General features: G+C 45.0%; 1 protein-coding gene across 1 annotated transcript in view; it reads left to right on the top strand.

Moving 5' to 3' along the window:
• Positions 1-13,157, top strand: part of LOC124596073 (thioredoxin domain-containing protein 15) — a 53,197-nt gene extending 40,040 nt beyond the window's left edge. The window contains exons 4-6 of the mRNA XM_047135058.1: positions 10,688-10,890; positions 11,055-11,185; positions 11,291-13,157. Of these exons, the coding sequence (XP_046991014.1) occupies positions 10,688-10,890; positions 11,055-11,185; positions 11,291-11,514 (558 nt within the window). The 3' untranslated portion in view covers positions 11,515-13,157. The remainder of the gene's footprint in view (positions 1-10,687; positions 10,891-11,054; positions 11,186-11,290) is intronic.
• Positions 13,158-16,233: the final 3,076 nt, after the last annotated feature.

Below are 16,233 nucleotides of genomic sequence, written 5' to 3'. Positions count from 1 at the left end.
TGTGTGCAGTATCGTTTCTTTCTTAAAGATAGCAAAGAAGCTAGTTGGATTTCATTTACTCCTTCTTTTAACAATTTCACTCCCTCTACTGTCCCCCCTGCGGGTCCGGGGTAAGAATAGGCCCGAGGTATTCCTGCCTGTCGTAAGAGGCGACTAAAAGGAGTTTCAACCGTTTCGGCATTCCATGTGATGTTCCCCCTTAGGGTTTGACCTCCGTTTTTCAAAATTCTACAGAAGTACGAGCCTTTTGGGGAAGGACGCCTTACGTGGTGTATCACTGGTCCTCAGTGCACTAAGACCTTGGCACTCAGCATTGTAACGGCGTTGTAACCACACCCACTATTCCTCAAATTGGGCCTAAAAGCCTGATGGGTTGCACAAGTTCCGCCCATAGTGCGTCCCCATCTGCACCTACGATCATGATGGACTTTCCATGGCACTCGAAATCCAGCACGGTAGCCAGCCCGTTGTGGTGGGGTCGTCATGTACCCTCTGTGTTGTAGCCCCCTGACAACACAGGGATCGTACTGCCGATACTTGAGCTGCACCCTCCCCACGTCGGCCAAGGAGTAGATGCCCGTCTCCTTGGGGCATCAGGACTCCCGGCAACGATCGTCCTGCCAGGTGGCCCTTGCTGAGGCTGGGTGGCGCCCGTGGGGAGAGCCCCTGGTCGGAGTGGATGGTATCGGGGCGGACGTTTCGCAGATGAAACGTCAACATGTATCAGGTCGCTCTGGGGCCGAGTCTTTTAAAAAGAAAGGTACTGTCTCTGGTTCTGGTTCTCCTGCCCTTTCCCCTTCCCCTTCCCTGGGAGGAAGGACAGGCCTGCCAGCTTGGGGCGAAGTACTTCCCCCGCTATTTAGTCTGTTCTCGGACCGATGGGTGGACGTTCGCCACCTCCAAGCCCATGTTCTTTGTCCAGCACATCGAGGACATCTTCGGGGAAATCGAGGCTCTCAGTAAAATGCGTTTCGGGGTCCGTTCTTATAAAGACCGCCTCCGCCACACAGTTGGCGGCGCTCCAGGCGTGCGACCGACTAGGGGACATCCCAGTGTCCATTGTCCCGCATCTGTCACTGAATAGGACGCAGGGGGTTATTTTTCATTGGGACCTCCTGCTGCAGTCTGATGAGGAGCTCAGGGCCAACCTGGAGCGCCGAGGCGTGCATTTCGTCCGGCGAGTTCAGCGCGGCCCCAAGGACCGTCGCATCGACACCGGAGCCTTTATCCTCACCTTCGAGGGGATGTTCTCCCGGAGAAGGTAAAGGTGATGTGCTACCGGTGCGACGTGCGACCTTACGTCCCGCCTCCTATGCGCTGCTTTTGGTGTTTGCGCTTTGGGCACATGTCGTCACGGTGTGAGGCTGAGCCCCTTTGTGGCGATTGTGGACGTCCTCTTCGTGAAGAACATACATGCACTCCACCACCTCGGTAGGTCAATTGTCCTGGCATCCACTCACCTAGATCTTTAGACTGCCCCGCGTATCAGAAGGAGAAGAAGATTCAAGAATTAAAAACTTTGGATCGTCTCTCATATTCTGAGGCCAGGAAGAAGTATGACCACCTCCATCCCGTGACGTTGACAACTTCGTTTGCCACAGTCGTGTCCACTCCTTCCACAGTATCCTCACCCTATCCTGTCCCCCCTCCACCTCCTCACCCCATCCGGGGTCTGTGCCTCCGCCTCTCAAATCCCTCCCTTCCAAATCCTCCTCGCTCGCGGCCCCTGCCCCCTCTGCCCCAGGGGCCACCCTTCCTCCTACTCCCCCTCCGCCGCCTGAGAAGCAATCCTCTTCTCAGGCGTCCATTGGGGAAACGTTCCGGACCCCGGCTTCCAAGGTCCGGCGTTCCAAAACGGACCCCGCGCGTGAGGACCTTCTTCGGGTCCAGCCCACAATCCCCGTGCCTCATCGGACTTCCAAGAAGTCTTTATCCCCCTCTCCACCCCGGCGCATTTCGTCTGATGCTCCATTCGTGAGTCGCTGCTCCCGGCCGTCCTCAGTTTCGCCGGGACGCTCTGCTGCCAGGCGCTCAGCTGGCCTCTCATCGGCGAATGATGCTGCCCCTCCTACGCAACCCGGGAAAGCAGCCGCTGCTGGCGACGACTCGATGGAACAGGATCCGCCTCCCGCCGGTTGTAGCGTTGTTCCCTCGAAACCTGCCCCTCCGCGGCCATCGAGGTGACCAGCTCTTCACCCGTTTCGTTCCCCCTCTTTTCTGACTAGCGATGGCTTTGTTACATTGGAACATAAGAGGTATTCGATCTAATCGGGAGGAATTACAACTGCTCCTCCGCCTGCACTGTCCGCTCATCCTTGGCCTCCAGGAAACCAAGTTGCGCCCAACTGACTGTATTGCTTTTACCCACTATACCTCGGAGCAGTATGACCTCACCCCCGTTGACGGTATTCCAGCTCATGGTGGGGTCATGTTGCTTGTTCGGGACGATGTCTATTACCATCCCATCCCATCGACCACCCCACTCCAAGCAATACCTTTCCGTATTACTCTTTCTGCCTTCACTTTTTCTGTTTGTACCGTCTACACTCCATCGTCATCCGCAGTTAGTTGGGCTGACATGATGCACCTGATTGTTCAGCTTCCTCCGCCGTTTTTATTGTTTGGCGACTTCAATGCCCATCATCCCCTTTGGGGCTCTCCTGCATCCTGTCAGAGAGGCTCCCTCTTGGCGGATGTCTTCAACCATCTCAATCTTGTCTGCCTCAATACTTTCCTCTCGGACTCTACTCATGCCTACTCCCACTTGGACCTCTCGACCTGTTCTACCACTCTTGCCCGTCGGTTCGAGTGGTATGTCCTTTCTGACACCTATTCGAGCGACCACTTCCCCTGTGTCGTTGGTCTCCTGCACCACACCCCATCCCCACGTCCTTCGAGCTGGAACATACCGAAAGCTGACTGGGGACTTTACTCCTCCCTGGGGACCTTTCCGGACCACGTTTTTCTCAGTTGTGACAGTCAGGTCGAATACCTCACGGCTGTTATCATCAATGCTGCCGAACGTTCCATTCCTCGTACTACTTCTTCTTCACGTCGCGTTTCCGTCCCCTGGTGGAATGAGGCTTGTAGAGATGCTATCCGTGCTCGACGACGTGCTTTACGCACCTTTCGCCGCCATCCTACGTTGGCGAACTGTATTGGATACAAACGACTCCGAGCGCAATGCCATAGAGTCATCAAAGACAGCAAAAAAGCTTATTGGGCCTCTTTCACCAGCTCCTTTAACAGTTTTACTCCCTCTTCTGTCGTCTGGGGTGGCCTGCGCCAGCTGTCGGGCACTAAGGCCCACTCCTCGGTACCTGGCCTGACTTCAGGTAATGGGGTCCTTGTTGATCCTGTGGATGTCTCCAACACCTTCGGCCGCTTTTTCGCGGAGGTTTCAAGCTCCGCCCATTACCACCCTGCCTTCCTTCCCAGGAAAGAGGCAGAAGAGGCTTGGCGACCTTCCTTCCACTCGCTGAATCTGGAAAATTATAATGCCCCCTTTACTATGCGGGAACTCGAACGTGCACTTGAACTGTCCTGGTCCTCTGCTCGGGGGCCAGATGCCATTCATGTTCAGATGCTGGCACACCTTTCTCCGGCAGGCAAAAGCTTCCTTCTTCGTACCTACAGTCGCGTCTGGACCGAAGGTCAATTCCCTATGCGTTGGCGTGACGCCGTCGTTGTTCCTATACCCAAACCTGGGAAGGATAGACGCCTTCCTTCTAGTTACTGCCCCATTTCTCTTACAAGCTGTGTCTGTAAGGTGATGGAGCACATGGTTAACACTTGGTTAGTTTGGATTCTTGAATCTCGCGCGGATACTTACCAATGTTCAATGCCGCTTTCGTCACCGCCGCTCCGCTGTTGACCACCTTGTGACCTTGTCGACATTCATCATGGACAACTTTTTGCGAAAGTGCCAAACGGTAGCCGTGTTCTTCGATTTGCAGAAGGCTTATGATACCTGTTGGAGAGGAGGTATCCTCCGCACTATGCACAGGTGGGGTCTACGCAGTCGCCTGCCCCTTTTTATTGATTCCTTTTTAACAGATCGAAAGTTTAGGGTACATGTGGGTTCCGTATTGTCCGACGTCTTCCTCCAGGAGAATGGAGTGCCTCAGGGCTCCGTCTTGAGCATAGCCCTTTTTGCCATAGCGATCAACCCAATTATGGATTGCATTCCACCTAATGCCTCAGGCTCTCTTTTTGTCGATGACTTCGTGATCTACTGCAGTGCCCAGAGAACATGCCTCCTGGACCGCTGCCTTCAGCGTTGTCTAGACAGCCTATGCTCATGGAATGTGGCAAATGGCTTCCGGTTCTCTGAAGAGAAGACGGTTTGCATCAACTTTTGGCGATATAAAGCGTTCCTTCCGCCATCCTTACATCTCGGTCCCGTTGTTCTCCCATTCGTGGAAACAACTAAGTTTCTAGGGCTCACACTGGACAGGAAACATTGTTGGTCTCTGCTCGTCTCTTATTTGACTGCCCGTTGTACACGTTCCCATAATGTCCTCAGAGTTCATAGTGGTTCATCTTGGGGAGCGGATCGCACTGTCCTGCTTTGCTTGTATCGGTCCATAGTCCGATCAAAGCTGGATTATGGGAGCCTCGTCTGCTCGGCCATCCCTCTTACGCCGTCTCAACTCCATCCACCATTGGGGGTTACGTCTTGCGACCGGAGCATTCTACACTAGTCCCGTCGAGAGTCTTTATGCTGAAGCTGCCGAATTACCATTGACCTACCGGCGCGACGTACTGCTTTGTCGGTATGCCTGCCAGCTGTTGTCAATGCCCGACCACCCCTCTCATCAGTCCTCCTTCGCTGATTCTCTTGACCGTCAGTATGGGTTGTATGTCTCTGCCCTGCTGCCCCCCGGAGTCCGCTTTCGTCGCCTGCTTCAACAATTGGATTTTGCCCTCCCTACCACCTTCAGAGAGGGTGAGAGCCCGGCACCACCTTGGCTCCAGGCTCCGGTTCATATTTATCTCAACCTCAGCTCGCTCCTGAAGGAGGGTACTCCGGCTGCAGTGTATTGCTCACGGTTTGTCGAACTTCGTGCGCGACTTGCCAGTCACACCTTTATTTACACTGATGGCTCCAAAACTGACGATGGTGTCGGCTGTGCCTTTGTCTTCGGGGCCGTCACCTTTAAATACCGGCTCCTCGACCAGTGTTCCAGCTTTACGGCCGAGCTTTTTGCTCTCCATCAGGCCGTTCAGTATGCCCGCCGCCACCGCCATTCATCGTATGTACTCTGCTCTGATTCACTCAGTGCTCTTCAGAGCCTTGGAGCTCCGTATCCGGTCCATCCCTTGGTGCAATGGATCCAGCAGTCCCTCCATTTGGGTGCTGACGATGGCTCTCCTGTCAGCTTTCTGTGGGTTCCCGGCCATGTAGGAGAGCCTGGGAATGAGGCTGCTGATGCTGCAGCCAAGGCTGCAGTCCTCCTGCCTCGGCTAGCCTCCCATTGTGTCCCGTCATCTGACGTTAGTGGGATTGTTTGTAAGAGGCTTGTGTCCTTGTGGTGGGATACTTGGTCATCACTTCAAGGAAACAAGCTCCGGGCAGTAAAACCGTTCCCAACAGTTTGGACAACCTCCTCCCGACCATCTCGGCAAGAAGAGGTCCTTCCGACCAGGTTGCGGATTGGGCATTGCCGGTTTAGCCACCGCTACCTGCTCTCCGGTGACCCAGCTCCGCAGTGCCCTTGTGGTCATGCATTAACAGTGGGCCATGTTTTATTGTCGTGTCCCTGTTTTAGTCAATCTCATGTTGTCCTGTCTCTGCCATCTACTTTACAGGATATTTTAGCTGATGACGCTCGAGCAGCTGCTCGTGTACCTCGTTTCATTACTTTGACTGGCATGTCCAAAGACATCTAACTCTTTCATTTATTTTATCTGCATCTTTGTAAGAACTTTCTGGTGTCTCCCCCCCCCCCCCCCCCCCCCTTGAGTTTTACTAGATTCTGTGCGCTCTAACAATTGTGACTGGGCGCTAAAGACCTCAGTAGTTGAGTGCCCTTAAACCCCAAACAAAAAAAAAAAAAAACAAAAAAAAAACTCCCTCTACTGTTGTGTAGGGCAGCCTCTGTTGGCTCTCTGGGACCAACTTCCATTCCCCAATTTCCAGCCTGACTTATTCAGGTTGTATACACCCTAGGACAACTGGGAAATCCGGGAGAAAGTGGGAATTTTTTCAGCTGGGGAAAACCTGGGAATTTTTCGTTGTTTTAGTTTTCAGTTAAATTTTTATAAATGAGAGAAAAAAAAAATCTTAAGTTGCAAAGAAAATGTGCCATTTATAGCTACAAAACACAGTGCACACACAAGTGTCTACCAACAGGAAAATGTGTCAAAGGCTTTGGGGTGAAGACTATGCAATACACCATGACAACAAGCTGCTTCCAAAGGGTGAGACATCAAAACGGGGTACATTAGATTTGTTTGAGTAGTTGCCAGCAGTCTCGTGCCCAGTTCAGTTGCGTATTAGCGGTACCTTGTTCCGCTTCTGGCTACTTAAAGTGTGGCTGGTAGCTATATCAGCTGTAGCAATAGCCAGTCAGATGCTACCTGGAAAAATTTTTCTGGCAGCACCAAAAGCTGCCAGATTTGCGCATGTGCAGAGCAGTCTGAGTTGTAGTGGGGATGGGGTAGTCTCCATGTGACCCGGTTTTATGATTTTGCTCTTTCCTCTTTGTTTAAAACTCTCACATCAAATAATAACAAAACAATTTTCTGTGGCCAGGAGCTATCAAGTGAATTAAAATACCATCACATAATTACGGAAGGCAAAAATACTTTATTTCTAATGTATTTTTATTTACACATTTTTGGCAGTCTAGCATTAATTGCCTTGCAGAACAAACAATTACTTTTGTCACTATGCTAAAGAAATTTAGCTTGTATTAATCTTTTTTCACAGAAGCAGTCTTTTATTTGAAATGAAGTGTTTTATTCCACACCATTGGTTAGTTTCAGCTGCTCGCTGAATTTCAAGTGCACATTTTCACCTTCCAGCATGTATGGCGGTATTTCATAATAAAGAACCAAACGTGAAGTAGTACAGTACTGGTACTCCAAGAAAATTTGCATCCTGAAAACCACACTGGAAAGCTTAATATCAAGTTGGGGCGTACTTCATTGTGAATCTGGCCATACGAATGTGCACTTTCAGGCGAATTACGCATTTTAGCAGGGTTTATGAAATTCCAATGCTCTTGGAATATCCTGTAATGTTCTGTTTTTGTATGATATAATAATCATATGAATAATGCTGTATATGCACGAACACCGAGCGAGGTGGCGCAGTGGTTAGACACTGGACTCGCATTCGGGAGGACGACGGTTAAATCCCGCGTCCGGCCATCCTGATTTAGGTTTTCCGTAATTTCCCTAAATCACTCCAGGCAAATGCCGGGATGGTTCCTCTGAAAGGGCACGGCCGACTTCCTTCCCCATCCTTCCCTAATCCGATGAGACCGATGACCACGCTGTCTGTTCTCCTTCCCCAAACAACCAACAACCAACCAACCTATGCACGAACATTACGGCTTCCTACGTTATCATAGCTAAAACTGAACACTTCAAGGACCAGCCACTTAGAAGAATTTTGAATCCAGAAGACTAGATATATGACATTATTTAAAATGTTACTGGCACTTTTGTGTGATGTATGTTAAAGTGTAACACACGCAAAAAAAGACCAATATTGTATGTGAAAACTTAGCCTTTGTACACTATGTATATTAATTTAAACCACTATCTTTTCCTATTTGTGTGTTCACACTACTTAACAGTAATGTTGCTATTGACTGACTGCATCACATGTCCTGTGCTCTGAATATCTGCTATCATCAACTGGCAAAATCACCTGACACGAGCTATGATTGGCCTACAAAAGCAAATCACAATCTTGATTTAATTGCTTCGGAAACTAACGTGCTGCTTTTGGTTGAAGTCAAATTCATACTTTCGTAATATGAAGATATGCAGTGTATGTGTAGCCCAAGATCAAAGAGCTTTCCAACAAACATGACCACCACCTATTCCTCTTCTTCTTCCTCCTCCTCCTCCTCCTCCTCCCCCTCCCCCTCCCCCTCCCCCTCCCCCTCCTCACCCTTAAGTGATGGGAAGTACTACGCCAATGAATAAAACCTTAGCCATTCAAAGGATTGATATGTTTTACAGTTTTGAGGGAAAGTGTGCTGTCACTTAATGTGGGAAAAGTTTATTTGCACCCAAGAAAAGTGTATTTTTTAACCGGGGAAAAACGGAATTTTTTTCGCCTTGACCAGGTATGGACCCTGCTGTTACCTCCAACACCTTAGGCCACTATTTTGCAGAGATTTTGAGCTCCACCCACCATATCCCGTCTTCCTCCCTCGGAAATTAGTGGAGGCGGCTCAGGTGATGCCCTTCTCCTCTCAGAATCATCAATGCTACAATGCCGCCTTTACTATGAGAGAGTCAGATCATGCCCCCACTTCATCCCGTTCCCCTGCCCCGGGGCTGAATGATGTTGACATAAATGTGCTTCAGCACCTTTCTCTTAAGGGGCATTTTCCGCTTCTTACGTACAATTGCATTTGAGCAGATGGCATGTTTCCAAACACTGGTGTGAAGCCACTGTCATACCCACACCTAAGCCTGGTAAGAACAAACACCTTCCTTGTGGCTGGCACCCCATTTCTCTCACCAGCTGTGTTAGCAAGGTGACAGAACATATGATTCATGTCTAGCTGGTATGGTGGCTCAAGTCTCGCAATCTACAAACCACTGCACAATGTGGATTTCGAGCATGCTGCTCTGCGGTTGGCCATCTTGTCACTTTATCAAACCTTGTCATGAAGCATTTTCGGTGGAATAACAGACTGTGGCTGTGTTTTATTTTGATTTGGAGAAAGCCTACAACACCTGTTGGAGGACTGGCATCCTCCATACTCTATATACATATGGGGCTTCCATGGCCATCTGTTCCATTTCCTTAAGGAATTCTTAAAAGAAAGTGTTTTCAAGGTATGTGTGGATTCAGCCTTGTCAGACATCTTTATCCAGAAGAACGAGTTGCCTCGAGGCTCGATCCTGAGAGCCGTTCTTTTTGCTACAGCCATTAATCCCTTTATGACCTGTCTCCCACCAGGCATCTCTGGCTCCCTTTTCATGATGAATTCACAATCTATTGCAGTTCTCCATGCGCTTGTCTCCATGAGTGGCGTCTTCAGTGATGTCTCATCATCTTTAGTTGTGGAGCATCGGCATTGGCTTTCATTTTCCACTGAGAAAACTGTTTGTATGGATTTCTGGCAGTGCAGTGGGTTTCTTTCACTGTCTTTATATCTTAGACCTGTTGTTCTCCTGTTCACTGAAACTACGAAATTACTGGCCCTCATGCTTGATAGAAAAATTTCTTAGTGCTCTAATGTCTTACCTGGCCTCCTCAAAACAAGAAAAAAATTGTCTTGCCATACTCTGTCCAGTGACATTATCCCCATACATGGTGCAAATGTTTCTGGCTGCCTCTGCTGCTGTCACCCCACTTTTAAGCTCAAACGGAAGAATTTCAGATATTTTCCGATTTCTCCACCTGTGACTCCAGTTTTTAGTATCCACAGCTCCGCTCACTATCTCCAAATGACAGTCGATAAATAAACTCTTACCAATCGGAGTACCAGTATTCAAAACAGAAATGCTTCCAGTGTCATTTCTGTGAGCAGTAAATCTGTAGTCAGAATTCAATGAAATAATGAATTGCCTGGCATTCATTTTCCCGCACTTACAATTATAACTTTATTTCGTTTACCCACTGATGAAAAATTTAAAACGTGTCTTGTCAACTGTTATTCTCCAGCATAGTTTTTTTTTTATTTTTTATTTTTTTAATTGTTCTTTGCTACACAGTCCTTACTTCAAGCCTATGCCGTCTGTATGCAATTTATGCAATAGTAGCACAATAGCATTGTCATGACCCTGTGGGCATAATTTTTCCCCACACTGATTTTAAAACGTTATCAGCCACAATGAGTCGCTGAACATCATCTGACATATGTTCCCAATCTGTTCTTGGTAATTATCAGTTTTGTTTGATTTAAATGATATACAATTTTCCACAAACTACACTTGCACACATTCTTGGAGAAGTGTACTACTTGGCAAAAGTTGCATTGTATGTACTGCTGTTTGTTCACCTCTATGCTGTTGTCATAGGCTATTATTCAGTCTTTAGAAAGACAAAACGAATAGTTGCTTCTGTATCTCATTTTGATGGCTCAAACACAGTGAAATGTAAGGAATATTGTGAGTTGGGTGACATGCTGTAGATGAATACGCAACTATTCAGCCACAGTCTTTCTCCAAGTTACCCTGATCAAAATGGGAACAATTGTTAGTGCAGTAACTTTGATTGCAATTGATTTGGTTACTTACTGATTTGACAGTGTACAAAAGAAAAAGTTGAAATGCAAAATTTATTAATTCATCCTAGTATTTGACAGCGTGGAGCACACTGCAGTGTGACATAGCGCCAATGTTTTAAAAATTTTGGTTGATGGTTGGCCCGAAGCACTTTTCACAAAGAAACAGCAATAACTCTGTTATTTTAGTCAAAGTACATGCAGTCTTATACTTAGGATGTGGTAATTTAATAATGTAACTGTATGTTATCTTTCATTTGCTTCAGCTGATTAATTCTACAAGATTATTGAGCCTTCTGGTAAGTGACCCCAATGTGACACGACGTCGCCAGCCGGCAGAATGCGTAATGGTCCTCTTCTATGCTCGTTATTGCCCATTTAGCAGCCTGGCAGCACCCCACTTCAATGCCCTCCCTAGGGCTTTTCCAGACATAAAAATGGCTGCCATTGATGCAATGAAATACCACAGGTAAGTCTACTTATGTGGTTTGATATTTTTATGTGTGTAGATTTTGTGAGCCTGTTATATACTCAATCTCATCACATTTGCTAATATGTTGTTCTTAGAGCACACATAGCTTTGTGTTCATTGACTTTAACCAAACAAAGTAATTATTGTCCATTGGTTTTCAGTTTCAATACGCAATATGGAATTGTCGGTGTCCCCACAGTAATGTTGTTCCACAATGGTCGACCAGCTGCAAAGTTCAATAATTCTGATTACACCTTAGAAATGTTTGGACGCTTTATAATAGAATATACAGGTAATCTGCTCTTGTAAATCTTCTATTGACAACTTATCATTGTTCAATCAACCAACAACTGCAAGAGACTCTGTTTGTTATATTTTGTAAATGTTATTTTTCCAGGCCTTGAACCCAAAAACAAATTGTTTGTGATGTCTGTTGACTTCAGTGGTCCTGTACCAAGTGTACCGGTCAAAGAGACTGATTACTGTCTTGTCTTGTCATGGGTGTTCATAATGCTGTGTGCAGTGTACTACTTTAGTAAGTCTGCATGGTGGCAATGGATTGTAGAAGCTGTACAGAACTCTTGGAGAGAAGCAGAAGCACACCATGAACATGTGGAGTGACAGTTAACCACTGTTCTTGTTGGAAGGGGACTGTGAACATTTCCTGCTCTTGGATTACAATCGTTGTATTGCTTGTCATTCAGGGATGGATGCCTTATTTTTTCCCAAACTTCAGTGCATTTAGCTTATCAGTTGCAGTTGATATTATCTTTTAATAGCATTTTTCTCAAAGTTGATGAAATTACGCTATATCTCAAGTGTCTCATTACTGGAAAGAACAAGATATCTCCTTTAACTTCTTGTAAATCAATTTAAGAAGTTGAAACAGTGGAATGAAGGGGGTTTATCTGTTACTGATGATCAATTTGAAGTGTTAAAATAAAGAAAATTGTACCTCTTTCAACCAAAGCATTACTATTTACAAATGTCAGTGTTATGTAATCAGATTATATAGTGTTCTTTCAGGAGTCAGTGTCACATCTTGATTTTCTTGTCATCTGAAAAGTAAGTTAAGGTAGCATCAACTAATTTCAAATGAGTTCATGCTGTGAACAAAACAAGGTACATGGAAAAACTCATTATGTTCCTAGATTTTGCTTCAGTTACTTAGTTACAACAGTAATGAAAATGTTGCATTATCTTTATTTAGTCTTTGTTAAAAATGCAGCTGTTTTAAGAAAATATAAATGCACAATTTTAAATAATTTATTTTAGTTATTTCATCCTTTGTTAATCTCATAAGACTGTATTTAACATTTTATTATTATTAAGGAAAAAATTATCTCTAGTTTACTCTGGTAAGTTATAGTAGCCTTAAAAATTGAAGAAAAAGAAATTGTTCACTTGAGCTGATGGGAATGTTGAGCCACGAAAATTAGTGGTTTTTGTAGTTATCCCCTGTTACTGCATCGACCGCACCAGCACCTTGCTGGCCGTGAGCATAGCAAGACGCCAGTGCCTGCAGGCATGGGTCCATCTGCTAAATGGTGGCACTGTCAAACAGCGACAGCAGCAGCACGTGGAGGCCATCTCCTACACCCAATGGACAGTGCCACCTCCCGAGTTGGACTTGCAACCTGTGGTTCTTGGTGTGGTCCACAGCCTTAATATGTTTGAAGGAAGAAAATGTGGTCAAATAGGCTGTAATATGTTTATTTTCCATGCTGTTAGCTAATTTCAACTGTTTGTCGTTTTCAAGTCCTTGGCACAAGCTTCAAGCTCCACATCACACTTGAATAAATAGTCTGTACGTATGTGAATGCACACACAACTTTCATACACGTGTGTAGTCCATATACAAGTCAATAGTGCACTAGATTACATCCATTAGTAATATTTGTATAGAAAACTTTCTGTATACATATTAGATGTAATCTAGTGCAGTATTGAATTGTATTTGTGCTACGCACCCACTTGAAGGTTGTGTGTACCTTTACGAATGTACTGGCTATTTGGTCAAATGTGACAAGTGCTTCAAAATGACTAACAGCCAATATTAGCTAATAGCATGGGCAATAAATATAATACAGCCCGTTTGGACCCTGTTTCTTTGCTTAAAATATCTGTTATAATGGCTGTACATACTCCTGTATATGGTCCAGGTTGTGAACAGTAACAAAAAAAGAATAATCTTGTATACAAGCACCAGAGGTAACATTCAAGATGTATATGTAAGAGCCTGTAATGAAGTGGATAAAACAATACGATCAGATTTGAAAATAACTTCCAGTTAATAACAAGATACAAGAGAATAGGATAAAATGAAAGAATCATGTTGATAGAATGTCGGAATACAGATTGCCATAAAAGATAATGAATTATTGACCGACTGGAGAGGGAGAACTAGGTAGACCTGTAAGGGATGGATGGATAATAGACTAAAACAGGTGATTGCAACATCTAATGGTTGGAAGGAGGTGGTGACGATTCATTCATGTGCTTACTTGACTTTCTTTGGACTCGGCCTTGCTATGTACGTGACCCTTGTATGGAACTTATAAACTAGTAAGTTCTGCTTGAGTGAGTAACTGAGTGGTGGCATTGTCTTGTCGCAACTTACAATGATTTTTGTAACCATCATCTTTAGGCAAAGTCGAAGATAGGGACAAAACTCATTGAAATGTTGTGACAAGGTGATGTTACCACTCAGCTGATCACACAAGAAGAATTTATCACTAAAATACACCAAGGAGGCCCAGTAGCAGCTGCTGTGTAAGAGCACATGAACACCCTAACATTCGACACCTTGTGTGCTTATTGGTTGTTTTTCTTTGAATGTTGTTAAATGTAACATAGATGCTGCCGTCTGAAAGATATGGCACTTAAATCTGCTGCGCTACTGCTCCGCTAGACTCCATGAAACTTAGCAAGAGGGTTGTGAACACACCCTCAGTTGTGCGCGTTTTAAGGAGCTTTTGCACATGCACAACTCACGTGACATAATTGCCTTACTGGCCAAATACATACGGATTTGATAAAAGGTTCACAGTGTGCACAGCTAGCCCTTGCCACTCGACTAGAAGTTTATGTCAGTGCCAAAGCACACTGTGGAAGACTTTTATCCCCATTCGCTCAGCATAAATCCTGCTAGATGATAGCACATTCCTCAGATTTGCTAATTCACTTACCATGTACTGTAGTAAAATTATATCAGCCATCAGTATATGTTAAAGTTGTACTGGCAGTAAACTTATTTTGTGGGTTTCTGAATGAGTTGTAGTATATTAAGTTATGAATTTTTTACCACACAGTAATCCATTTGAGACGCTGACAAGGGAAACTCCCATGGCACCCTCTCAGATTTGGTGGTAAAAGGGTGCGGTGAAGCCTGTCAGAAACTGAACACAGATGAAGCATGAAAACAGGAAGAAAGTCTACTGAATTGTGAAAAAAAATGCAAAATAGAAACAGTGAACGGTCCATGATCAGGAAGTGCAATACAGAGAACTGAGCAGAGCTGTGGAAACTCCATTGTGCCGCAGTTTTTTTTTTTCCACGGTGTAATGTCCGTTTGCAATAGCAAGGTTTAAGGAAGGGGCCTATAATGACGGTTTATTCTGCACAATTACTGTATTAGCAGCCAAAAGTGAGTGGCTTTCAAATGGGAAATGTCAACATTTGACGACAAGGTGGCAACTGAATCGAATCCTCCGCTGGAAAACACAAACACGTCTTTTAAGTCATACACATCAGTGACAGTACATTTGTCATATGATAGGAATGTCTTACCGATGCACCTAATTTGTACACCTAGTAAGTGAGTGAGATTTGTATGAATCTGAATGTGATCACTTCCAAGGAAATGATGAAAAGTAATAGTTTGTCACATAAGCTGCAACAAATGAATGCAGCAGTTGCACAATCACACAGTATCTCTGTGCTGTGTCAAAACATACCTTTTCAACATTTTTGAAGTTGCATTCCATTTTGGAAGTCTTGACTCTTGAATTCCATTATTGTAATGTCGTTCACACCCATTTATTTGTTGTTTTCATTTCTGTGAGAAGTCTATGTGGTATCTTGCATGCTCCCACAATTCATCATGCTTGCTTTCGACGGTAATGTATTATTATCACATGACTCATATTCTATAACCAGTGTATAGTACAATAACCGCCAAAACTACAGAAAGAGAACAAACATTCCAATGACCCCGGAGAGTTCACTGTTCTGAAAAAAAAAAATGAAATTTAGTGCTATGAGGGAGTTTTGAACACGACCCGCCCGCCTAACAAGGTATCACTGTCCTTATTTTGTTTTTTATTTTATTATTTTTTTGTCACAGTTCAGTACACCCTCTTCCTGTTTTCATGCTTGATCTGTGTTCAGTTTTTGATGGGCTATCCACTGGGCCACCTGAGGGGGATGCGATGGGGAGTTGCCCTTGTGAGAATCATAAGGGCCTAACGCACAGCACCGTCAATTGCAAGAGTGTAGCATTCATTCATGCTTTTGAAATCTGTTGATCTTATGGTGAGTCAGGTTTATCTGTGTGGTAGGCCCACATTGCATATATGAAAAATCATGAAAAGGTGTATCACTGCTTTCTCTGATTTTCGCTTAAATGTGGAATCGACGGGGGTATGCTTTAGGCCCTTATCGATCTCAGTGCCTCATTTGTATTCTAGTAAGTGACCATGTTGGTAGACATTACTACTTGAGTTTAATCATTTCTACAAACGGCACTTTGCATTTGGAGTTGGTTGTTTCCTGTGTGGGAATTAGCTTTCTTGTGCAGTGAACTATGTTGAGTCTATTTTAAATGCTAGCAGAAAAGTAAAGTTGTAAGGATGGGTCGTGAGTCTTGCTTGTGTAGCTCAGTTGGTAGAGAACTTGCCTGCAAAAGGCAAAGGTCCCGAGTTCGAGTGTCGGTCCGGCACACAGCTTTAATCTGCGAGGAAGTTCCATAACAGCGCATGCTCCACTGCAAAGTGAAAATCTCATTCTGGGAACAGAAAAGTAAATTACTAGGAAAAGTTAGTCACAAAGGAACTAGGGTCTCTGAGAACAGATCGTTTGTTTGAGAGAATGACGAAATCAAATAAGTGTGACTACAAATGAGCAAGGAAAGTGTACAGTTAGCACAAGCTGCCATTTTGGTGCAGTGTAATAATATCTGATTTTCAGCCTGGAAGTAAATTCGTGAACTTATACATCTCTTAGGGATCTTGTACATTTGTCCGAAAAAATGGAAAAGCATAAAAACTACCACTTACACAAAAATGCGAAATCGTGAGTTGCAAAAACTTACACAGTAATTTGTTATTGCCCTAAACTGTA

Source organism: Schistocerca americana, chromosome 2 (genome assembly GCF_021461395.2).
Source record: "Schistocerca americana isolate TAMUIC-IGC-003095 chromosome 2, iqSchAmer2.1, whole genome shotgun sequence".
Taxonomy (NCBI): Eukaryota; Metazoa; Arthropoda; class Insecta; order Orthoptera; family Acrididae; genus Schistocerca; species Schistocerca americana.
The sequence above is the reverse complement of the archived record's forward strand: the minus strand, read 5'-3'. Positions and strand labels throughout refer to the sequence as shown.